The sequence below is a fragment of the Ammospiza nelsoni genome, chromosome 15 (assembly GCF_027579445.1).
Source record: "Ammospiza nelsoni isolate bAmmNel1 chromosome 15, bAmmNel1.pri, whole genome shotgun sequence".
Lineage (NCBI taxonomy): Eukaryota > Metazoa > Chordata > Aves > Passeriformes > Passerellidae > Ammospiza > Ammospiza nelsoni.
Window position 1 is genome coordinate 7,798,975 of NC_080647.1, and position 26,216 is coordinate 7,825,190.

Below are 26,216 nucleotides of genomic sequence, written 5' to 3' on the forward strand. Positions count from 1 at the left end.
GTGCGTAGATTATGGTGAATTAATAACAGTGTTTGGCAAAGACTAAAATAATGAGAGGAATCTGTCATATTCCACTTGTTCAGATAGAGCTCCAGGGCTGTGAAATGACAGATCAAATTAAGGTGTCAGGGAAAAAGGCTGCAGTGAGAGACTGATTGCTGAGATATTAACCAGACTTTGGAGATGGTGACCTGGGAAAATCTGCTGTGAGGGAGAGTCACTGGAGGGAGCCCTGGTGCAGCTGGAGGGTCTGAGGCTGCGCAGCCCTGAGTGCGCTGCTTCTTCTGTGATCTTGGAAAAGATCATTTGGGGTTGATGTTTCCATGAAATCAGTTTGGAAGGACTGTTTTGAAAATTTTCATCCAGGAAACTAGATAGCAATTAGAAACAAAATTAATTCCAGGGTTTAAAAAAACCCAAAACTTCCCATAAGCATTTCTGTACAGCTCAAAATGTTTCTGGCAGGCTTGGGCCAGTCTGTCTCCCTCAGGTGGGGACACAAGAGCCTGGATGTTAGTGTGGAGCAATGGGGCAGGCAGCATCCAGCCTTGTTTCCATCACTGCCTTCCAGGCTGGACAAAGCTTGTGGCTGTGCCACGCCTGTGGCCACCTCCAGGCTTTGTGCAGGTGAGAGCTGATCATGCTGCTGGGGGAATCCTGAAATCCAGACTCTGTGGTTGATAGCAGACCCCTGCCCTGAGCTGCCAGAGAGTCACTTTGTTGTCATCAAATGAGACCTGTCTGCTTGTGCTGGGATGATCTGGGATGATGCTCCTGCCATTAAGATGTTCTGAAACTGTATGCTCAACTTTGGAGATGCAGACTTTGATTAAATCTGGGATTTATAAAATAAAATCAAAAGGAATGGGAATTAAGTGGGATAAGGCTCAAGCAAGGAGAGATGTCAGTAAACTGGGAACTAGCAGAGTTGCATTGTCCAGCTCCCATATTGGAGTTTCAGCAGGGCTAACTTCAATAATAGAACTAAGAGGCACAGGCATGGGTGGAGAAGCACCTCCATCTGCTTTAAAAGCTGTGTTCCTCTAGAGCTCTGAAATGCCACCAGATATGTGCTAGGATCTGCACTTTCACCAGCCACAGCACTTTCTGAGGATGTGGCTGGCCATTGGCATTGTCTCACTGAGGAACATTTAATAGAGGCTCCTTCTGCACCCCAAACCCTTACAGAACCAGATAGTGCTACACTTTGTCTACTAGATGTATTTTTCCAACTTCAAGCTTATAATTTTATGAAATATGAATGAATGTGTGTTCATTTGCTCCTTCATTTCACCTTCCTGAGGGCCACTGATGGTGCTTAAAATGTGTCTCCTGTGTGTATGTGTGTGGGTGTGATGGATGGATTTTTGCCAGTGTGGATGGAAGAGGCAAACCAGCCTCATTCTCTGTGCTTCCTAATCCCTGCCTGGTGCATGAGTGTGCAAATGGCTTCAGGAGCAGGGGTTGCTCTGCTCTTGCTGAATCCCAATGCTGCACCTCAGTATTCTGCTCTTCTGGCATTAGAAATATGTTTTTCATCATTTAGTTTTAGTTTTAGAAAGAATCTACAAACTACTTTCTTCTTTTGAGCCTAGACACTGTCTCCACTGCAGAGAATTGAGAAATTCCTACATTTAAGTTCTGTTGCAGCAACATGATCATATTGATTCCAGTTACCAACAGCAGCATAGCTTAATAGCTTGAGTCCAAGCATGGACTTTGGAACTGGTTGCAACAACAGAGTCAATTTTCATCCTGGAAGTGATGAATGGCTTAGGCAGACTAGGCAGGAAAATAAAACCTGTCACTGGGAGACAGATGAGGGCAGTATTTCCCTTTAATGTCAGGACATGTGTGTTCCGCTCTGAAAAGGTTTTCGTCTTATGTGGGCTGTTAAGTGTCTAAGCTCTTTCCAGAGGAGCCTTGCCAAATATTCTGCCTCTTCATATAAAACTGGGGATCCACATTGCTGGTGACACATGAAGAAAGTATAGGAAAAGCAGAGATTGTCTTCACAACTCTGAGAACTCATTTGTGTTAAGGAGGTTTGCTCCCCTAATCTGGTATTTTCTTTAGCATTGTTTTCTGTTTGTGTTGTGGGATTTTTGGGGGGGTTGGGGTGGGGTTTTTTTAATAATTATCTACAGTGAGTGGTGTATTTCCTGTTTCCTTGCTTTTTAGAAGGACGAATAGCTACAGTAGGCAACAGGGAATTGTGTTAAAGAAATGACAGTGCCACAGAAGTGGACAAATCTCCTGCTTTTTGCCTGTTTATGTTGTTGCCTCTGTCTTTGTAGTTATGTTGTATCATGACCAGGCTGAGGATGATATTTAACAGTCGAGATGGGAAGGAACTGTCAGGACTGATAATATTGGTCCTGAAAGGCTTTTCCCAAAGATCTGGCTCTGGTTTTTGCTCATATCCTCTATTGTTCTTGGGCCGTTTAGGGTTTGTTCCTCTGAGCCAGATAGCAGCCACAGCATTCCCATAGCCAAGGTGACTCTGTAAGACCAAGCCAGGCATGGTTGAATCCTCTCCCTCCTCTCGCTGCAGTGCTGCAATGGATGAGTTTGTATTTTACCTCTTGGGCTTTCAGCTGACAGTGGGATGTCCTGGTCCTGTTCTGCATGTGGCAGCACTGAGCCAGCAGCTCCAACTGCTCATCTAAGTTTGAAGATTCATTAGCCTGCATTTATCAGCTCTTGCCAGGGAAATGGTGAATAATGAAGCCTGGTTCAGGTAATGAAATGATCTCCTCACATCTGATTACATCGCTGCTTATTATTTCCTTGGTGTGTAATTTTACTTTTCTGGAAACTTGTTTTGTAAACACTAATGACTGTGCAGCTGTAGCCTGAAGTTAAACCAGCACTGCAGGAGCCTGGAGAGCTTTGTGGCCTGGCTGTTGGCTTTACTGCTTGTGCTGCTTCAGCTGCTGGAAGGGTGGGGACAGCCCCTGCCCCAGGGCTGGAAGGTACAAGGAGCCCCATTAGAAAAGGTGCAGCCCTTGGAGTTCACCAGGAGCAGCTTTTTCCCTTTGTTCAGGTATCACTGTTGGGATTCAGCCTGACTGCCCTTCTTCTCTGGCATTGAGCTTCTCAGAGAGACATCTACCATGATGCCTCTCCATTTATAATCAGCCAAGAAAAAGACATATTCTTCTCATTTCTTCCTTTATTCCTTTTCTTCTTGAGTAACTCTCTTAAACAAGCAGAATACTGCAGGCTATTCCAGATGTTTTATGTGAGAATACTAAAACTGTTTTCTCTCTACTAGAATGACTTTTCTTGTACATCTTAGAATCGCATTTGCTTTTTCCATGCCAGCATCCATTTGGCAGCTTGGTGTCATCCTGGGTTCACCAAATGCAGTCAGAAATCCTCATTCTTAGACCTGAGGAACTGACTTTGCACCAAGTACTTTTTGTCCCTCTGATACAACATCAGAGGGTCTTCCAGTCTTCCTAGGCCCCCACTTTACTAACTTCCTTCTCCAAATTGTCTTTGTTTCTGGAACCCCCTGTTCTCCAAGGATAGTATTTGTACCTGTGCGAGACTTTTTTTGAAGGTTAAGCAAACAAAAGGTGCCAATTCAATGTGGGTAGAACACTGGAAACGTCTCATATATCCATGCTAAACTCAGATCTTGGGTCAATTCCTCCTTAGTAAGACAGCTCTTTGCCATGGTTTGTGCACGTGTTTCTACAACGTGCATAGTCCAAAAAAAATGCAGGACAGTTTTGAGTTACTGCTGAAGAAGTGAAGTCCTGTTTATGTAGGATGTAATTTATTTTTAAGCAGCTCCTTGCCCCTCTGCAGTCCTTATTCATCTTCTCAAGATGAGTGTCTCATTTTCCTCCTCATTAGTGCTTTGCCAGACTACATGGGACTCCCTTGTGCCAGGCACTGCACAAGCAAGGAGCAGAGGAGTCACAGCATGAGTGAAGCCACCCCTGAGTGTGCAGGCAGACACAGCCAGTGGTTTAACACTGCAACAACACAACATTCCTCCACCAAAGCCCCCAGGCTGCTATGCAGAGGCTTGTGTGAGATTTTCACTCTCCTGCCCTCCCCATGCTCACTTGGGTGCCCATGCATCTCTTAGGAGATGTGTCTCCCTGTGGTCCCTTTGGACACATAAAAGTTGCTGGAAGCAAATCTCATCCTGTGTGTAGGTTGTGTTTCACCCAGCATGGTCTCCTTAGAAGGACTGCCAAGAAACAATTCAAATATTTGAGGAGGCATTTGGCTCTGTTCTGGTTGCTGTGTTGTTCATTACTGGTGCAAATTGTGCCCAGGGCAGTGCCTCCCACTGTGCTCCTGCACTGGTTAGAAACCTTTTCAGCCTCTCACTGAGGGGGAAATTTAACCCCACAATGAAGGGGGTCCTAGTGATATCTGACAGTTTATTGCCCTGACTGGTGGTATATGACTTCTCAGCAGGAGCTAAAAAAAACTGAGTCATCCTTGTATTAAAACAAGTGCAGGGAAAAGAAATTTCCACACAGAATGGTTCAATCCTTTTAAATTAGAGGGTTTTTTCCCCCCTAAACTATTGACTAATGGACTGAAATTTTTGTAAATGCATCTGTTTTTGAAGACAATGCCATTTTTCTTAGGAAAGAAAATAATTAAGTGACAAGGGAACAGCAAGTCTGTCCTTGTCAATGTGTTCCTCTGGCTCAGCTGGGGAAACAGGTGTGGAAAACATTTAAATTAAATGGTTCTCCAAACTCTGAGTCAAAATGTAAACTGTTTAGATTCTGATGGTTCTCTTTTCTCCGGGGTTTCACACATTTTTGCCCTACAGTCCAATTGTGCACCATTCCAGGAACCAGTGACCTGGTGCAAAGCTCATCAGTGCATTATTTTCCCTAATAATAAAAGCTGTGATTGCATCACAACACCCCGAATATTTTGGACAATTTTCCGTGGGTCCTGTGATCTTTGCTGCTCGCATTGGGCTGCTCCCCCTTGGTGAAGCTGCACTTGGGGCCACCCCACCTTTCAGGCCATGTGCAGGCAAATGCTGCACCTGCCAAGTCGCCCTGTGCTGGACCAGCAGCTTTGTGTGATCATCCCAGAGCCTGGGAAAGTCAAACTGGGGCTTTGCCAGAGCAAGGACTGACTTTGTTTGGCTGCCATGAGCTTTGTCCTTCTGCCATGAGCTGTTACAGACCCTGCCCCTTGTACCCGAGGACACTTCAGAGCCATTCCAGGTTCTTTTACTGTGTTTGCTTGCATAAATTAGTGATTCCAGCTGTAACTCATAACCTCCACTGGATTTGGCTCCTATTAGGACAATTCTTAGCTGCATTCCTGTGTCCAACAAAGATTCTATTGCGTCTTCTCTAAAAACACAGAACTGATGGAAGGAAGCACAGCAAATGTGGCTTATGGGTCCTCCTGTTTTAGCTTTCCCTCTAAAGAAACTGATGTCAAAAGGCTCATGTGGTGTGAATTAGGCAAGATTAACCAGAGACAGTGGAATTTGGGCTTGGTCTTGTTTGTTTGTTTAAATACTATGGTTTAGTATCTTATTTATGGTTTCTAGGCAAGATTTTTCAAATGGTAGAGGTACTATAAAATTTGGAGGAATAGGGACAGTATAGACAGAAAATACAGGATCTCTCAGTAACTGGATAGAGGATTTCTTTTTTTAAAGCAAAGTTGAAGTTTACACACAAAAAGTGTAGGGACTCCATTGTTTTGTTTCATTGACAACACTTAAAATTATAAAAAACATGAATCCAAGTGTTCTGAATTGATTAAAGCCTCATGTTGGTGCTTGTGCAAAGAACTCTTTACAAATCAACAAAATTCTGGTTTTGTTATAAGATGCTGTAACTATTCCTTTGATTGACCTGACCATGGTGAGGAACAGTTAAGGAGCTTTTAGTTCTTGGTATTTGCATTTGAGTTTCCTTAGGGCAGACTAATCCCTGATATGGGGAGGAGGTGACTCATCTGGAGAGAGCTGCAGCCCTGAGAGTGGAGGGACAGCTTTGGGCTGGGAGTCTGCAGGTGAATGAGACTTTCCAAAGCAATTCCTTGCTCTTGCTGTGTCAAATTGTGCTGCTGGAGAACATCCAGTTGCGTGGAAAAATATTTCCTGACTCACTTCTAATTTCATAAGCCACAAGCCCATCCAGGATTGCTGTTTATCTTGTCTAGGAACCAAGATAGAGCTGTGCTGCATGTTTAATTAGATGGGGGAAGGCAAAGAATTTTAAGATAAGATTATCTTCTGTTCCCCATCACAGCCCTCATGTAAGAAGTTTTCATGGTATGCAAACCAGAGGCTGATGGTAAGCCACTTGTTTCTGAGGACACTGAAAACAGTTTTGCAGAGTAATACCTTTTTATTTTTTTTTTAATACTCATATGAATTCTTCTCTGTGTATAAGGAAAAAGATTAGTTATATATTTTTATGAAAATGAACAAGGAGGTATAAAGAGATATGTGGGAACCTGGGGCTCTTGGAAGAATAAACACTTTCATTCCTATGGCTGTTGAAAGCAGCAGCAGAAGGACAAGTGAAGAGAACCTGAGTCCAAGTTTCTCATTGCTGCAATAATTCTGAAAATAATCAGAATTAAGGCACTGGGAATAACAGTATGAAGTCAGCCATAAGCCAGAGCAATGGAGTTTCACAAACACAATTGGGTTTATATTGTGGTCTCTCAGTTCCAGTTCTGCAAAGGTTTTTGAGTATGTTTAGGGGCTGGCTGCTAGTCCTTGCTGTGGAGGCAGCTGAAGTAGCAGAGTTTGAGCTGGCAGAAGGGGTGTGAAGAGGATGCAGAACCATGATGGAGTCCTGTGAGGTTTTGTGTTTAGTTTAAATCTTCAGTGTTGGCAGCAGTGTGCAGCAAGTGTGGCAGCTGCCTATCACTCTCACACAGAAACCAGAAATGTCATGAGCTGCCCCACCACAGCTGCAGACCATCCTCTGTTCTGTCTGAGCTAGTCTGGTCCTTTGTGACTCAAAACCCTTCAGAACTGTGCCCTCCCCTTGCAGTGAGGGCAGAGGAAGCCTGGGCAGTGCCCGTAGAGGTGGTCAGTGCTTTCTGTATTGTCCAGGGCTTGCTCAGGAGTTGGGGTGCTGCTCTCCTCCTGGCAGAAGCATGCTGAAGGCAGAGGAGATGGTGCTTTAGACCCAGTTTTGCTAATGCTGAACTCTGAACAAGTTGTTACTCCTATTCAATCAACTCCCTACATGTGAACTTAATGCTCATGAAATATTGGCTGCCCTTTGGTAATGAGTCACTGAGGGGTATCGATGATGGCCTGGTGTGAGAGTGACTGGCTGAGCCTCCCGTGGATGTGCTGTAAGCTGGCCAGAGGGGAATGTGCATGCACTGAGACAGGCACAACACACCTCTAAGGAGACCAAAGTTCATCAGGCTGCTCACGAGTCTGCCCTGGTCCAAGAGCATTCTGCATCTCTCTGCTCTTCAGAAAGGGATCCAAGTTGCTCTGGGCCAGAGGGAGACCCACAGGGTTGTAGGGAAAGCTGGAATTCCTAACACAGAGGTGCCTGTAGCTTTCATGCACTGCAGTAAAACTCAGCCTGTCATTAAGCATGCATGGTGCCAGACAAACAAATAAAATTCAGGAACAAGTAACTGCCTTTGTCGTTTTGTGGGGACCTCTGTGTCTTTGCACTTCCAAATGCTGGCATAATAAATCCTGGAGTGCCTTTTTGCTCACAGCAGACATGATTAATACAGCTGTTAGCTGGTGTGTCTGCTAGAGGAAACAATTGGCGACTCCTAGGTGAGCAAGCAAGAGGCCTGCAACCCCCACAATTTTCTCCCCTTTTGAGAAATTAAGACACAATATAAAAATGTTCTTTTTTTCCTCTTCAAATCCATAATCAGACATGACACAAAGAACAGTCACTTCTGCAATGAGTATTTTGGAGAGTGCCTGTTTGAGTGGAGATGCTCTGATGTTCTGCACAGCTGGAGCCCCTGTGGGGCCAGGCAGGTCCAAATGTGACCCAAGCACCAGGGCAGCACATCCCACCCACTGCCCACAGCCCCTGCTGCCCTCCTGGCTTGGGGACCAGGGGATGTCCAGGTTAACAATGCCTTTTTTCACTCAGCAGCTCTTGCACAAGGTGAGAAGGGAGCTCGTGGGAATGCTCAGGCATGCTGGCCATAAACTTCAGGCTATAAATGCATCTTCCCTCATACCCATTTTACCACAGGGAAATCCTGAGCAGGACACAAATATTCTCTCTGACTTTACCAGCTTTCCCTTCTGCTTTTTTCAACATAATCACATCCACTGATTTCTTCTTGTTTGCAGGTCTTGTTTGCAGCTGGAAGCTCAAAACACTATTTATTTTCTGTATGAGTTCCTAATCTGGAAATGGATCTAATTTGCTTTACCAAATTACAAGTGAATTAAGATGAACACATTGTGCTGTGTCCGGATCCATAGTGGTGCTTTCATGAAACAGGAAAAACCACATTTGTCACTGCTGGGATTTTCTTCTTTCCTCAGTATCATTAACTCCATGTTCCCAAAAAAATATAAAAACATCTCCATAAATGACAGTGTTTTTTTCTTGGGGCAGAAGTTGAGGAGCCAGAGCTGCATCTGTTTCACATCTTTCATCCTTTCAGCCCCTTCAGAATATCCCTGCCCACACCTGCAGTACTCTTCCCTTGCAGTCCCTCCCCTTGCTCTTGGACACATTTTGATTATTTGCAATATTGCATTTGATAGTATTGCTAAGTGGTTCTGAAAATTTTCCTTTTGGCAACTGCTTCTTCACTTTTGAATGGATTTTTTTTCCTTACCTGTAAATCAGCTTTAGGGCCTTGCATGTCTAAGGAGAGTAAATACCCCACAGCTCCAAATGAAACAAGTATTTTGCATTTCCATTTCCTGACCCATCAGGAAGAATTTTGTGCAAAATGCAGGAGAAATGTCAGAGTGATAAAACAGCATTGGTTGTGGTTCTTCCTCTGGTTAGGACAGTTGGTGTTATGGAAAACATTCAGTACTATCCAGACTTTGTGGAGGGCAAATACTTTATAGGTATCACTACATTTTAATGACAATTTTACTGACTGACAAATACTACCTCAGCTGAGATTTTTGTTATAATTTCTTAGTTTACTGTTTTAAACCTGAAGCATATCTGAAGTATTTTTTCTTTGCTAGGAAAGTTTGCAGTCTGCATGTGAGATGGACTCCCTATACTGCATTTATAGGTACAGACATCAACTTTATTTTCCTGCCACCAAACCACATTTATTTTGAGTTGTGGTAAACACTGCTCCTTTTCATAAAATCTGTTTAAAGCAACTGATTTGCAAGATTATTTTGGAGCTGAGAACAATTAAGAACTCTAACAGCTTAACCAGCTGTGATAATTAGCACTCTCTAAGCCTGTCTTTGGGGAAATACAGCACACTGTCTTATTTTAGTTCTTCCATAGTAGGACTGAGAAAACAATGTAAATAACCAGTGTTCTCCTGAGCAGCTCCTTGGGATGGGGAGCCTGGGGCAGAGTCAGGGCTGGGTGTGAGCTGCCCCAGCGGTGATTTGTGCCCGCCCAACTCCCAGGGTGTGTCATTTTGGTAATCACAGCTGATAAATTCAACTCGTCATCATGATGTAAGCAAAGCCTGTTGTCAGTAGGGTGGAAGTGCGTGCTGCTCCCTTCTGAGAGGAAGGGCTGGTTTTACTTTACCAAGTCCCAGCAGCAGCCTGTGGACTCCTGGCCAGGCTGGCGGGGCAGTGGGGCTCCAGGGCAGGGTGCTGGGGAGGTTGCTGGGGCACAGCCAGAGGGTGGCTGGGCTGGTCCTGTGCCCTGCCAGAGCTGCTGGCAGCAGAGCAAAGAACGCCCAGGACACGGCTTGGCAGACGGCTGATCCAGGTGGGTGGAAAGCCCTTGGTCACTGTTGGGTGCTGCAGCATGGAGGGAAAGGGTATTTGCAGGAAAGGGTGAGAAAATGAGCTCATTCTCAGCCATGGCTGAGGTACTGCAGGGCTCTGAGTCCTGGGGCAGGGAGCTCACCCAGAGCTCTGACCAGCACAGTGCACAGAGGTAAAGCTTTTTCTATTATATAGCTGTTCTCCTATGGCAGCAAATACCAACTGATGCTTCATGCCAGGAAATCTGTCAATTAAAACAAATAAATGTTCCTTCTCTTACCCAGCTGCCAGGTCTCCAGAGGAAGATCAGTGCTTGTCCCTGAGTGTGCAGGGCTGGTGCAAGTGGAGGATTTGCTCCCCTCTGCTTCCTGCTCTGCTCCTTGCCAGGTTACAGCCACAGCTGTGTGTGCTTGTGCCAGGCACTGCCCTGGATTATGAGCCAGAGAACAGGCATGGGCTGCTCCCACATGAACAAGCTTCCTGCTATGGACAGAATTTCTCTTTGCACCATCACTTTCTTGGCTGTGCCTTTGCAGACCCCTCACCCTAGGAAAGCTGGGCTGCATGGGCCTGCCTGTGCTCCTGTGGGATGGCTGGGGGTCTCCAGCTTCCCTAAGCTTCTGGGGCTTTGTCCTTGTCTTCCTTGGGATGGAGCATCTGCTTTGAGCAAGTGTACTGCTTGCTGCAGATTTGATTCTGGCACTTGCTGATGTAGCTCTCCTGGTCTCACTGTACCTTGTGGGAGAAATAGGAGAAGAAAGGAGACAATTTACCTGGACCAAGATTTACAATTGGGATTTTTCAGCCACTTACAAGTCCTGGCATACATGAGCAGCTCTGGGGCCAAGGCACTTACTATAATTTCACCAGCTCAACACAGGCAGGAAGAAATTCTCTCCATGCCTGTTCTGCAGCAGCAGTGATTTCCTTTCAGCTAAGTACCAGCAATCCAGCAACTGGCAGGGAGTGAGGATGCCGAGGCTGGAGACATCTTCATGTCCATCTCATCCTGCCCATCCTGGTCACAAATGCCAGTTCCCAACCCAAGCCCCACATTTGCACAGGGCATTGTAGTGTGGGTGCACCTACCTGGATGTAAGTACTGGGTGAGCTGTCTCAGCTGCCCTGCAAACACCACTTGTACACTGCAAAAGCCAGGGTTTGAACCAGCCATTGCTTACTGCGTTTTCAGGATCTCTCTGCCACTGTCCTTGTTGTTGGCTGTTATTGGGCTTGTTTCCATCAAGAGGAGCCAGAGTCCTTTTCTCACCGTGCTGTGGGTGACAGCATGCAAATGGCATCACCGTGGTAGCCTGATGGGGTGTAATGTATCATCATTAGAGCTCAGTAATGCGGTACCCAGCTTGCATGAGAACAACTGCCAGTCTCCCACCAGGCTGCATTTCAGCAGATATCATCTCTCCATCAGTGATTTCAGGAGAAGCTGTGGAGGAGTGAGCTGCTTGTGCCGCTGGCAGTTTGCTTAACTCACTGGTTGGGCCGTTTAAAAGCAAGATGCTCACAGGGTGAGATGTTGCTGTGGGCTCAGGGACTTCAGCCCCACATCATTTGCCCTCTTAATCAGGAAGTTTAGAAGAGATTTTTTACTTTAAAACCTACCAAAATTAAACGGAAGAAAGTCAAATTAAATAAGCTGCAAATGTAACAAAGGTTCTCACACCACCTGCTGAGACTTTTTGATGTTAGAAAGCACATTTAGCTTACACAGAATAGAAAAGTGTAATTTTAAATTTTCAGTCCTTTTCCCTCTGTACCAACAGCTCTTTTCCCTTCTTGAAGCTCAGCTCATTGCTTTGTAGAAAATCTCTTACAGGTAAAGAACCTTTCAGGAATGAAAGAAAGCCTACAAATTTTGATAAAAAGGTGCTGATATGGTCGGGACACTTTAAAAAGGAGGAGGACATTCCCAGGCACATTTCATAAGTGGACATGTCAGAATGATTCTTTTGGCTGTGAACATACAGATTGAGACCCCAGCCTGCATTACCCAGAGCTGTGCTCTTGTGGAGTTAGTGCCTCCCCCATGCTGGTGTCCAAAAATAGCTGTAAATAATTGTAACTCTTGTAACTTTTTGTCATTCCCTGTGAGGTAAACTGGATTTGCTTATTTTAGTTATCACAATTTCAGACTAAGCTGAAGTATCTTTTGCAAGACAAGTGGCTTTAAAACTCAGAAGCCACCATAATAAGACATCATTCAATCTGAGTTTTTACATGCTTTTCTGGGTTTTATTGATCAGTGATTAATAATGCTGCATCAATTTTAATTAGAAGCTGAGGCTACATACAGCTTTGTTGACAGACCTGTGCAAAGAGTTCCTCCTGTATGGGCTGTGGTTTCACCTCCTTGCTGAGATGTTTTGTTAAAGGATTATCACTCAATTTTGGAATCCCAATGCTTCTGACTTGTGACATCCTGGGGTCACCTCCAGCTGTCCTTCCCCTTGCAGGTGTGAGTAAATCCTGGATATAATTTCAGGGATGGCTCATTGCCATGCTGCAGTTCCTTGCAAACATGAATTGTTGGGTATATGCCAGGAGTTACTCGTGGAAGGTGGTGGAGATTTCCAGTGATGGATGGGGCTGTTCAGCTGCGTGGGAAGAAAACTCCTGGATGGTGCAGCTGTGTGCTCTGACCCAGCTGTGTGCTCTCACCAGCCTCCCACCACAGGCAGATGCTCATAGGGCTGGTGCCAACTGCCTGGCAGAGCTGTGCTGTGCTTTTGATTCCCTGAGGGTGGCATTGCCTGGCCCTGGTGGCATGGCCCCAGTGCCTCCTGGTGCTGCACAGCACCCCAGGGCCTGCCCTGCAGCTCCCAAAGGTTGGCCCTTTGTTATTATAGTGGAAAGATTTTCCTGTCCCTGTCATTTTACAGGCTTTCACTCTCTCACACAATAAAAGAACACAGGAGAGCAAAAGTTTTTAATCCTGTTATTACTGATGGCTTTTGACCTAAATCTTTTCCCCAAGGCTAATTTTTAGTCCTCCTTTAAGTAGCTGCAGAAAGAGAAGGCTGAACCCCATTATTGTACATTGACAGGAAGTAGCTGCAAGACTTGAGCATTCCTTACCCCTCTCCCCATGATCCCATTTCACACAGGCTGCTGCAGAATGAAAAATTTGCTCTGTCCTCCACAGGTCTGAGGTCCTGGACACTGCAAGGAGCATTGCCAGGGTAAAGGTTTGCTATGTCATGATTGCACTGACTGTGCTGGGCTGTGTGACCATGATCATCTCAGGCAAAGAAGTGAGTATTGTTTCTGGGGGTACTGGTTCACTTAACGCATGGTCTGTGTGTGTTCTTTGGAAATAAGCACCTGGGTGACAGAGAGGTTTGAGAATAGGTACGCATGAGCAATGTATGCACAAGATCTGTATCACCCCTTCTCCAGAGGAGACACTGGCATTGGAAAGCACAATCTGCTGATTAATGTGTTGCTCCTGACCCACTCTGCCATGAACCTGTGCAGTGCAATGCTCTCTATGATGGTGTCTCAACAGGAGGCTGGGCCAAAGGCAATGGAATAGTTCAGACAGTGTCACTGGGACCTGGTTCTGCCTGACATCTGACAGCCACGAGGCTCCTGTGGTCCTGCCTGCCCAGCCTGGATGCCACCACAGGCACCAAAAGCTGTGACTCTTCTCCCTGTCCCACACCACTGCTGGGTCTCCAGTTTGACTTGCAAGTCCCGGTGCACCTGTAATCAATTTACAGCATAATTCTGCTGCTAATCAGAGCTGCAAATGCTGAAAATGTGGTATAACAAGGAAACAGATTAACTTCTATCACTGGAAAATATCAAAATGGACAGTGAGGTGTCAAGGAATTGGTGCAGATGTGGGGAAATTTAGTGGTGGCAATTGTGTGCAGGCAATGATTTCCACCAAATTGTTTCCAGGCTGCCAAGAAGGATCAGACTCTGCTGAGGGTGAATGCAGAGAAGAAGGCCAAATGGAGGGCTGAAGTGGAGAAAGGTCAGGAGGCAGCTGTCAGGAAGTCACAATGATTTGGAACAGATTTATTTTAACATAAGAAGATAAGTGATTTCCACATGTGGCATATGGACCTGTCTTCGTTTAACTCTTAAGAGCTTTTTCACTGAAACTCTCAGAGCAAAGACTTCACTGCTTAAAAACTGCTCCATGCAAAGTGGGAACCTCCTATGGAAATAAACTGCTTTTTGTGGCTTCTGGTCTTTGGCACCAGGCCCAGCTCATATACAAAGATCTCTTTTAAACTGCAAAGTGTGGAAAGGACAAATGCAGGACTCCCCAGCTCAGGATCAGCTTTTCATGGTGCTGCTGGTGCTCAGGTCTCCTCCAATCCAATCATTGCTCCCAGTGATTGTCATGAAAGTTGTCTAGCTCTTGCTTAGCAGTGATTTTAGTCCAGAGTAATTGTTAATACATGGTTTGCTAAAACTGAATTCTTTTTAATCATCATAGTTCATTGACTCATAATAAAACAGCTGTCCAATTACATCTAAAACAAACACATCTCTTCACAGCTTCATTTAGAGTGTCACCAAACTCTCTGGGATTATGTTTAACAGATGGGAGAAGTCCTAATGAGATATTGGAAATTACATTTTCACAAAGTGACTTAACTTCAAGACAGGCCCCAGTTCATGCCTGTGGGTGCTGATGCTCTGATCCCTCAAGTGTCACATGTAACCCCTCAGGACCTGTAATGCTGCTGGTGGAGCTGGATGCGCTGCATGGAGTGCCCAGGGACACAGCATGGCAAAACCCAGCCAGTCTGACCCAGCTGCTGCAGGAGATGCTGCAGCCATGCTCAGCCCTGGGGCAGTGTCCTGAGCATCGCACTGGGGCTGGCCTTTCCAAGGTTATTACTTGGAGCAGTCACACTTGCACTCCAGGGGAGTTTGGAAGCTCCTGCTCGGGTCTCTGTGGTTTATTGTGTCAGAAATCAAATCCATTTATTGCTGAAGTGTCACTGCACAAACAAGCTGCTGGCAAAGCTGGGCTGAGGCACTGGCAGGTGGGCAGCAGATGTTGGGCTCTGGGACTCCATCTCCTGTGCCTGTGGCTTTTGGGCAGTTTTTTCCCTCTGGTGCTTCTTAGGAGCACTTCTGCCCATGCTGCACACCTGTTTAGGGTGAGGGGATGTTACCTCTGTCACATCTCCAGGCTTGCAGGCCTTGTTTCTGACTCACAACCCCATGCAGTACAGTTCACCAAAAATGATGTCTGCTCCCTGTAGTATTCCTCACAAAGCACATCTCAGGGAAGTGAAATAATGGTCTAGGACAAGTAGAGAGTGAATAAGTCTCTGCTGAGAAGGCACTTTTGCTTCACAGGTAATATGGGCTCTTTCATTTTATATGACCTGGTTTTCTTGGTTGGTGCAATAAATTGCAAGAATTACCTCAAAGTTAGTGCTCATTTGGGGATAAACTTAAAGAGCTTGCTCAGTCTCTTAGTTTATATATTTTTAAAATTCTTAAATTACTTTAATGTGCCCTTTTCCAGAAGGTGTATGTAACAATTAAAGGAACCATTTTGATGCTTGTAAACAAATGCACATCCATGTTCTGAGCTTCCCTGACTTAAGCAGGAAAGGACATGACCATAGCAATATCTAAAGAACAAGAAAATTAATTGTGACTTGTTCCAGTCTCTGCTCTGCACTTTCCTCTGCCTAGGAAAGAAACCTGCTTCAGTTGTGAGCTCTTGTCAGATCCTCTTAAACAGCCATGCTGTCTGCCTACAGTGCATAAAGCTGCCACATTACACACAGTCATTAAGAAAAAATCAATTCTTCCTCCCTGAGCCACTGGTAAAGCATCTGAGTGACCAGATGACCCAGGTGCTTTTGGGCTCTAATAAAGAGCTATGACTATTATGTAGGGAAAGATCCTTTACCAGTGCCTACATAATTATTCATTTTAATATCATAATACTCTCCCAAAAAACCAATTGGACTGACCTGTGGCTTGCACTTGGTCGGTGGTGGGTGGCTGCTGGTGTAGCACAGCCTCAGCTGGAGTCTCCCCTGTGTGAGCTGGACATGCCTCTCCAACACTGGGACTTATCACTGCTTGTTAAAACCTGTTTCCATCTGTGTCTGCAAAGTCCTTTGACTCTCCTCTTGAAAAGCCTCTAATTAACACAGAATCCTGAATGTATAATTGGCTGATCCTCAGCACCTTATAGCTGTGAGTTTATTTCCCCTCCCATCTGAATTGCTTCAGTGTCACACCTGACCCTCCAGGTATTTAAAAAGGGGATGGGAGGTGTTATTGGCTAGGAGCTTTTCTTCCCTTTTCAATAAGGTGCCCTGTGTTTGCCAGCCTGGCCCTGAGGAGAGGGGCTGGCTCCTTTCTGAGGCAGGGGACAGAGCTGAGGATATGCTGGTTTGCTGTGCTGCTCAGAGAGACCGAGGGTGAGTCCTTTCAACTCTCCCCTCCTCGTTACTGCTCTGTGCTGGGGGGAAAGGATTCTTCTGCCCTTGCAGGATTTTTTTTTCTGTTTTAATGAATTCTTGTATGGCAGTGGTTAACAATGTGCTGGTGGTTGGTGCCACAGAGATTTACATTACAGTAACAATGATTGGGGAAGCTCTGCTGAGCAGCTGGGGTTATCTAATTCTGCTTCCGTTAAAACCACTGCTACAGTTCCTCCTGGGATTAAAGTTATCATCCATGACTTTTTGAAGTTTCTATGATTTCCAGAGACAGCTTCCCCAGGGAGTCAGGCTGCTGCAGGGCAGAGCTGGGTGCACTGAGCTTTCTCCCTCCAATGTGGTGAGATCCTCATGGCCACCATGATTTCAGAGCTGGCTTAAACACAACTCTCCTGCTTGGATTTGGCATGGAGTCATTCCAGTCCAGCAGGAAAGCAAGGCCAGTGTTCAATAATTGGAATTAATTAATGAATCATTCATTAACGCATTGAGATAACATTAAAGCAATTTTCCATGGTTAAGTAGCTTGATGATTTCCAGTGCTGTGTGATGTATTGCAAAACCTCTGTGACAGTCATATCATGAGTAAGTAGCTCCTGAAGGGCACTGAAAGGACCTGAGCATTTAATTTCTCTGCTCTGTAAGGGATCCAGACACAACTTCCAGCACTGCATTAGTCAAGCTGGCTCCACACCTTCTCTGTGCAAGCAAGAGCTTTTCTACATGGAAACCTAAACCTCACACCTGACTCTTCCTCTGCAGCAGTGTTCCTCAGTGAAGGACCCAAACCTTGAGCTAAGTCTGGAGCAGGGTTTCCTAGAGAAAAGTTGGGCTCATTCACAGCTTAGGTATGTTCTGCATGAGCAGAGTTATTGGAAACTTCACCAGAACGTGGAGGGATTTTCATGCTGGTCTGTAATCCACATCCCACAGATGATGTATGGCCCTGTGACTTTTTCTAAATGAAATGAGAACCAAAATAGCCGAGTGAATTACAATTGTTCCTAATGGTTCATTTTTCTCTGTATGCAGAATGTGTGAATGCAAACACAGCTCACACAGTGCTCTATGAATTGCACCCCCTTGCACTCAACTTCTCATTCCCCCACAAGCAATTTTATCAGTCTAAACATTGTCCTGCAACAAATTTCTACCAGCAGGGCTATAATCTCTATCAAGGACATCCACTAAAGTTGTAAAGACATCATTAAAGCAATGGTGCTGCAGGGAGAACAGAACAATCTCCAGAATGGTCCCAAGTTGTTTTAAGGGGCAGAAGAAAACTGTGAAAGGCGGGCTCTTAAATATCCCAATATTTCAGGACTCTAAGCCCCAGGAGAAGGCAATTTTACTTGACAAACAAGCATTAATGCAAAGCTAAAATACAGCTATTGTATGTTGTTCTTTCCCACTCATTTCTGCTTTTCTTCTCCTGGGAGCCCTTGTGCAGGTGGCACAGGGGATGCTGTGGGCTGGGGACTGCTGGGCACCCACTGCTGTGGTGTGAGCACATGCAGATCCAGTGGGATGCACAGTGATACCCTGCAAAAATGGGCAAAGCATCCTATGTATTAACTCCCACAGTGCTGGGATTTTTCCTTTTGTTTCTTTCTCTCAGGGAATTTTCTCTTATTTGTTGGGGAGACAATAATGACTGGTACTTAAGAGCGACAAAAGATGTAGCCAAGGAGAAGGGGGAGAAGTGCAGCTGGCTGAGGGGCATTCTCTTGGGAAGGGCAGAGCTACCATGAGATGGAAAGGATAACTGATATCAATGCTTTCCTCAGCAGCTCCCAATGTGCACCACAAAGGCAGTTAGTGCCATGCCATACCTTTTCAAGGTGGGGAAATTGCACCCCTGAGAGCAGCACTGCTCTGAGAGGGCATCAGGGCAAGTGTGCACTGGCATAGACATCACCCCTTTATGTGCCCTAAAAAGAGCTGAGGACTTAGGATAATGAGGTTTAAGGGCTGTGGTTTGGGATGCTGGGAAGGGGTTCCCCATCACCCAGACACTTGGAGATGCTGCTGAACTCTGCCTAAGACCCTGCTGCAATGGCCAGCCCCTGTAGGGATCCCCTGGGAGTGTACTAGAAAGGGTATCACTAATGAGTGGTGTTACTGTAGAAAGTGGCTGAGTGCAGAAATACTCACAAACCTGGAAGTGAGATAGAGGAAACATCCCATATGTGGCAGAGAAAAGGGATGGCTTTGCCCCCTCTTCATTTGACTCCCTCTTCCGTGTTAAGAATGTTTTAATCAAGAAGGAAATGTGTTTTGAGTTGCTTTTACACATCAGGCAGGGAGCTGAGATCTGAGGCAGCCTCCCTTATGCACTCACCAATCTTCTCACTGAGGCTGGGTTGGGGTCTGGATACTCTCCCACAGCAGCTGGTGCAGGCTCAGTGCTTCCCTGCTAATGTGCTCCCTCGCTGCTCAGAATGCAGGAACACTTCTATAAACAGCAATAAAGCCATGTACTTAACCAATAAACCAGGCCTAGGAGCTCTGACACCCAGACATCAGAGCTGAGATAATGACTCTCCTGGAGCCTAACCTCTGCGTAGGCTGAGCTATTATGATTTCTCACTCCACAGCTATTATCCTCCATTATCCTGCCTCCATCCCACTGCTCTCTGTAGTGTGTGCTGTGTCATACACAGCTCCCAGGCTGTGACTGCTGTCCCTGAGTCCCCAGCACTGATCCCCTGCACATTACGGGGTTGGGGTAGTATTGATGCTTGCCAGCTTGTGGTGTTTGCTGAGTGCTGCTGCTCTTCACTCAGGTTTCAGTGAGCACAGGATGGCTGTGTTGACAGCCAGGCAAACCCAGATCTGTGGAGTTTTCAGGGTCCCCTGTGGCAGGAAGGAAATGATGAATCTGACTCCATGCTCTTAGAAGGCTATTCTATTCTATTCTATTCTATTCTATTCTATTCTATTCTATTCTATTCTATTCTATTCTATTCTATTCTATTCTATTCTATTCTATTCTATTCTATTCTATTCTATTCTACTAAAACTATACTCAAGAATAGAGAAAGGATACTTACAGAAGGCTTAACAAGATACCAATTAAAAACTGGTGACTCACTCCAGAGTCCCAACACAGCTGGACTGTGATTGGTCATTAAGTCAAAACAATTCACATGAAACCAATCAAACAACCACCTGCTGGATAAACAATCTCCAAACCACATTCCAAAGCAGCAAAACACAGGAGAAGCAAATCAGATAATATTGTTTTCTTTTTCCTCTGAGGCTTCTTAGCTTCCCAGGAGAAGGATCCTGGGCAAGGGGATTTTTCCAGAAATTATGACAGTGCCACAGATCCCCCCCTGTGTGTGCCGTTTGTCACACACATTGTGCGTCCTGACTAACAACCTCCTTACATGTTTTACCTACATACTGCATGCTGGCTGGGAAGGTGTGTTGCTGACAGGGAAACCTGTCTGCCTGATGTAAAATGGTGTGTTTAGATCAGCTGTGTGCTGGTTGTCTGGTTCCATAAACCCAGGAGCAGTTTCACAGTGCTGGTCTTACAGAAACATTGGCTTTGTTCTGGAGAGGTGAAGGAGCAGGTAATGGCTTCTGGTCTGAGACAAGGGAGCTGGAAGCACAAGTTCATGTAAACTCCTCTGCTAAGAAGTGCAAAACTCTGCAGTTTTGAGCTATGACGTGTTTGATGTTTGCTATGAAGTGTTTGATGTTTCATTTTAGACCAAGTGCCATAACAAAGAGGAGGACTGTGTGGTATATGGGATGTGCATAGGTACTCAATGACTTTCTGCCTCACGAGCAAGTGCTCAGCCACACTGCCCAAGGCACAGAAGGCAAATGAGGGACTGGGAGAAGCAAGAATTACCCACTGTAGATCAGGTTCAAGAACATCTGAGCAAAACCAAAGGTGCACAAGTCCACAGGACATGAAAAGATGTGTCCATCCTGAGGGAATAGCAGACAGAATTGGGTAATTTCAGAAGTCATGGCAGTCCCCACTGTCGCAGCCAGCTGTTCCTGGCCTCTGGTTTGGGGTACTGCTCTGAGCTAATGCCTTGCCATAAAACCAGAATCAGGTTCCAGTTTTGTGTCTGGCCCATTGCTCTGACACATCTCAGTCCACCTGTGTCTCTCAGACAGGTGACATCCCTGAAGAACACCAGCCCTAATTTCAGGTGGGATTTTCTGGTGGGCCTGGCTGGGGTGGCCAGCTCAGGGCGAGCTCAGTTCTCTAGTGCACTTGATTTATGCATTTGTCCCCCACATGTCTTGTGAAAGGGGAATGGTGCTCCTAGCTACATTTTAAAATGCAAAACGACATCTTGACATCTATGGAAAATTAAGTCTCATGCAATAACCACTTTAGAGACTCTGATTTTAAGTGACTGGAGACTAGTTTTTAACCTAGGAGGAATCTAGAGGTAGATTTACATAACAATTGATCTAAAAGCTCTCTACCACCCCCAAAGAGACCAAAGAAACCCGTTTCTGCTCCGTTTTGTGTTTTAAGTGCTTCTAACAATGCAGCAATTCAGTGTTTCAGTACAATTTGCACGTTCCACAATAGTCTGCTCCAGATAAAACTCCTTCATAGCATTTCTGCATGTCTGAAGTCCTGCTCAAAGGCTTGAGTGCATTTTAGAGAAAATTTTCTCCTTTGGCTTTCTATATTCAGTTGTTTGTTTAAGATTTAAGTAATTTCAGAATATACTGTTTAATTTTTTTCCTTCTTGTGGCAGGAAAAAAAAGCCCAGATTCAACTTCATGTGCATGAGCAAAATAGCTTTTATTAATGCCTTCAGCTGTGATGAGTGAGAGCTCCAAGCTGTCAGCCCTAACTCTAGGGAGAGTCCCAATGCTGTGCTCAGACTTTATATTAAAGACGAGAAACTGCACGTCAACATATCAGTGAAAAGCCCATGAAAATGAGAATACACAATACACAGTTTATTAATATTATGGTTCAGTAAAAAGGTGAAAGCTGTCAAATAGGGAGGAGAAAGTGAGGCCTGAATTTCTATCCAGTCAGGCTTTACAGTCCCTGTTTGACCATATTTTTTCCATCTTTCACCTTTCTAAGTAGGAAGCTCAGGATTCAGCCAAAAGGATGTTTACTTACCTTTGGGCACCAGCAGATATTGCTTCTTCCTTGTCAATACTGGGTTTTCACTCTGCAGCAGGGCAGAGGCTGAGTCTGGCCCAGGTTTGATCAGGATGACAGCACGCTCACACCTTGCAGAAGCTGCTGTATCCTCTGCCACAAACCCAGCATTTATTTATTTCAAAAGTACCTCTGTGGTTGCCATGGTTTCAGGAAGCACAGGTCTCACTTTGCTGTCATGGGGCTGATTTGTTTCCAGGCCAGCGTTGTCACCTGGGCCACCTCAGCTGCAGGGAGCTGGGCCCAAGGCTCAGACACCACAGGGCTCCCTTGGATATTGGGATTTTTCCAAGATCACACCCACCCTGTGTGTGCCACATGTGGGTACAGACCAGGTCATTTCAGCCTTCAGAGAAATGGGATAATTTGATTTAAGGAAGTCCTGCTGTGCCAACATTCTGCCCACAAGTTTCAGCAGGATGTGTAAAACCGACCCCCAGCGCTCAAAGATTTTTCCCACTGCTGTGGGTTTAGTATTATAATCTCTTTTTTTTCAGCCTGTTTAACAACGAGGCTGTCAGTCAATACCTCTTGTCTGAAATGGAGGAGTTTGACATTGGTTCATTTTACACCTGCAGGTGAAATTTTGTAGCTGTTAGAGGCAGATCATCTGTTACACACCCAAGGAGCAGGCAGGTATTGTTAGAAATGCTCTCACCTATCCATGAGGATGGTGAGAGGCAGCAGTGCACCCAGGTGGGTTTCAGGGGAGGCTGCCAGTAGGAAATGCCCTCAGAACCACTCCTGCCTCTGCTGATGGCCAGCACTGTGCTGATTAATCACTTTTAAAGTTCAGTGAATCCATAATCTTGTTGGGAAATGTTGAGAAAGCAAATTTGCTCTGAACAGAAGGCAGGCTCTGAGGGCAGCACTTGTTCCCATTCCAAATAGGTGTTTGTTGGTGCAAAATTGAGTTTGTGTAGGAACCACCAAGCACCTCCATTTTTCCTTCCCTCCATTTTTCTCTTTTGACAGAAAAAAAAATCTTTTCAGTTTCTCACTGCTCTTCCTGTTCAGTGAGAGTTTTGGAAATGAGGGATGGTTTCTTCCTCCTCTTCTCAGTAGGAACATGCATGAGGTGAAGACAGAAGAAGACCTGAGGAGGACAGGAGGGCTCTGCCCCTCCTCACCTGCCTGCCCTGCCTAATCCCCACTGGCCATGGCACCAGTTTCACAAGGGATCACTGGCCCTTCAACTGGAGCAATGTTTGAGTGCAGGACTGACACAAACCAGAGCTCTAGTGATGAAGAACAGATAAAACTGCGAAGAATTTGCCACTTTCTTCTACGAGTAAATGGCAACATTCTAGAACCAGTATCATTAAACTGTTCAGAAAAAAGAGGAGCTCACAGAAAAAGAGGAAATTTCCTCCTTTGAGGACTGGAGACACCACAATTACTCTATAGCATTAGCAACTCCATCACCACCAGAGTGAGTCTAAGAGGAAAAAATAGTCCGGAAGGCAGGAAAAAAATAATCCACCTCTATTTTTTCTTTCCTTACCAAATTAAATGACCTGCACCGGGGAGTTTCTAACACTTCTAAATGGTTGAGTGAAGCTCCAATTTATTTCCTGTCAGATTATCACATGCTCCAGTGTGATGAGGACTGCCCTACAGGTGCTGAGCAGCCTCTCCTTGCTCAGTCTGTGTCCCTGGTGCCCTCACATGCAGCTCCCAGCTGCTCAGGCAGTGGGTGCAGTCCTTGTTTTGTTTTGTTGCTGTGCTTTTTAAGTGACCCCTGTGTTTGCAGAGGAAAATTTGGGTAGGAATAGAGGTGGTTGCTTTCATGGTGTCAGGGTGAGGCTCCTTGCAGCTTGCACTGTAGCTCTGGCCAGAGGAAAGGCAGCCAGAATGCAGCTTTATTACTGACAAAAGCAATTTCTGAAGCACTTGGTGATGTTCATGGCTTTCAGTTGATGCGAGCTGGTGAGGCTGAGCCAGGAAGAGCAGCCCAAAATGTGAGGTTTGGGAAAGCAGAATAATGCCAAGCTCAGGAGGGCAGCTGAGGTGCTGCAAACCAGCCCAAATGTGATGCTGAGGAACCTCACTGGCTGGTGGGAGAGGTGGTGCAGACAACAAGAGACAATGGGTGTGAAGAGGGAACCACCTCCACAATATCCTAGCGCACAGACCTGTAGCTGCTCCTTGGCCAGCTCAGGTGGGCCATGGGGTGGCTGTCCCAGGGTCTGGCAGGTGGCCCTTGCCATCTACCATCCCATGCTCCACATGGTTTGTGGGTGTTTGAAAAGCTCCATGTTGTGACTGAATAATCCCAGCTGTCCTGAACCTCCCATCCCAAAGCTGGATAAAGCTTATAGAAAGGATAGATCTGTACAGACCCCGCTCCTGCAGCTCCCAGCCTCCACACAAGATTTCTGTACCTCATGGCAGGAGCAAGAGAATGAGCCTGGAAGTCTGCATAAAGTTTTCAGATGTGTCTGAGCCCTATATTGTGAAATTTGGCCAATATAGGACTCTTCAAAGGGCTGAAGAGTCTTATATTGGTAAAAACAGCCTCCCTCTCCTGCACTGCACTGCTCAGAGGGGAGCAGCACTCTATGGCATGCATAAAATTAGTGACACTGTGTTTTTGTTTCCTCCTTTGATTAGCAAAGCTTGTTGCAAGTGGTGTGTTTAAACAGATATTATGCAGGATGGTGATAACCAGTTTTAAGTCATTATACAAGCAGTTTAATTCGATGTTGCTCCATAAATAATCTAAGTCTATTTGCATGCATATTTTGTTGGCAGGAAGATAAAAACCATAATTCCTACAAACAACATAATAATGTTTTATCAGTGGCAAAAATAGAGGAAAAAAATCTGCCTTTCAAAAATGCAGTGGTTCAATCACTAGAAAGTAGATCTTCATCACATGCAGTCATATTAAAAAAAAAAAAAAAAAGGTACAGCTCCATCCCTAACCTCCATGGAAGCAGAAAAAAGACTAAACTATGTAAGTTGGGGACAGTATCTTTTGTTTCATTGCTGGGAATATTGGCTGATGTTCTCTGGATCTGATCACTGCATTGTTAATAGAGGATGCTATGTCCCAGTGCATCACTTAGATACACAAAGTAAATTTTATGGGGTTTGACTATTCTCTGTAAGACTATCACAGGCTAACAAAAGAAGAAAAGGAAGTTTCATGGTTCAGTCAAGGAACTTTTCAAAGATACTTCTCTCTGTTGTGAGTCCAGCTCCTAAAAGACAAACCTAAGAGTTATTGGTTTGACTTGGTAGAGCTTCCATTTTGTGCTATCTTGAACAGATGAAAGTTTGCCCAGTCTTACACAACTTCAGCCTTTTGTTGTTTTTAAAATAAGAAATTTCAAGTCTGTATTTTAAGCTTACGTATATCACTAATTTTAATACTAAATTAAATTTAAATCTTTATTTGTTGGTGGTGCTGAGTTAATTAATTTTGGCCTCTGATACCTGAGGAAAGTTTGCATCATGTGACTGCATGTATCTAACAAAAAACTGAAGATCCTAGTGCTTTTCTGTCCTGGGATTGGAATTGCGTCACTGGATGTCTTTCTATTTTTAAATGATTTACAAAGCTGATATAGCCCTGTGCTGATGTGTTCTTCTGTTTTCAGACACCAAAGACTCTACTCACTCCTGGATAGGTTTTGTCTCAAATCTCCCAGCCCACTGCTGTGGCTCACAAAGCTCAGGGGTGTTGTTGCCCCAGCACAGCTCCCAGCTCTGGCCAAGATCTCCTGCCAGAGGGTGCCCTGCTAGCACAGGAGGTGGGCAGGACTCACAGAAAGGGGAAATAAGAGCCTAGCTTTTATAGATGACAAATAAAATATTGTTTGGAGGAGTTTTTCAGTACCTGGTTTGAAACATCCATGTCATAAAGCCTCTACAAATTTCATCCCTGTTCTGTGAGCAAAGCTTGGCAGATGTAAACTTGGGCCAAATAGAGTGAAATTAAGCTCTGCTGGGAGTCCTATACCTGTTTAGAATTGACAAATGTGCAGATCTTTGATATTGCTGCCTTGTGCAAGCTGCACCCAGAGTCTGGACAGCAGAGTGCAGGTAAGTGCATTCATTCATTCCAGGCCAAACAAGAAAAGAAAAGTTCCTTTTCCTGAATTTTTTCACAACATTTCACATAACAGTCTGCTCCAGATATTCATCCCCCGGGCAACTACAGGAGCACCTGGGCATCTCCTCAAATCTCTCCCCATGCATAAAGATGAGGTTTTTTGGCTCATACAGTGTTTGCTGCCTTGCACTGAATTTTTCTCATCAAATCCCCCCACCAAAGTCTCTCAGTTGGTGCCAAGTGCAGGATCACCAGGACAGGAAAACCTGGCCTGGAGGGGTGGCAGGAAGCATTCATTATCCATGGCTTGTGTGGAGGTGTTCCCAAGCCTGGAACAAAACCTGGGGTGAGGTTTAACTGTGCCCAGCTGTGCTCACCTTGTGCCACCTAACCTGACCAACATCACAGTGATAAATAGAAAAGAGCAAATTCATCCTGCAGATCCTTCTGCCAGAATTCAAGAGCCTCTTAAAGAAATGACACCAAACCAGACTCTTTTCTCATCAATGGTGAGGAAGAGATGCTGTCAGCAATCTGGTAATTTCTTCTACCTTTTATTTACTAGGAGTTAACTTGTTTGGAAACAGGGAAGAGTGTAGCCTTTTTCATATTTTTGCTAACTCAGTTTCTTCTGAATGAAATGAAGTTTGC

The 26,216-nt window shown here is 45.2% G+C and overlaps 1 protein-coding gene across 1 annotated transcript; it reads left to right on the forward strand.

Annotated features, from left to right (window-relative positions):
• Nucleotides 1–9,629: 9,629 nt before the first annotated feature.
• Nucleotides 9,630–14,382, forward strand: LOC132080181 (protein FAM162A-like). Its single transcript, XM_059483209.1, is given in 5 exon segments — nucleotides 9,630–9,634; nucleotides 9,838–9,896; nucleotides 11,730–11,847; nucleotides 13,056–13,164; nucleotides 13,817–14,382. Coding segments are annotated over 5 exon segments (399 nt in total). The 3' UTR covers nucleotides 13,925–14,382.
• The last annotated feature ends 11,834 nt before the right edge of the window (nucleotides 14,383–26,216 follow it).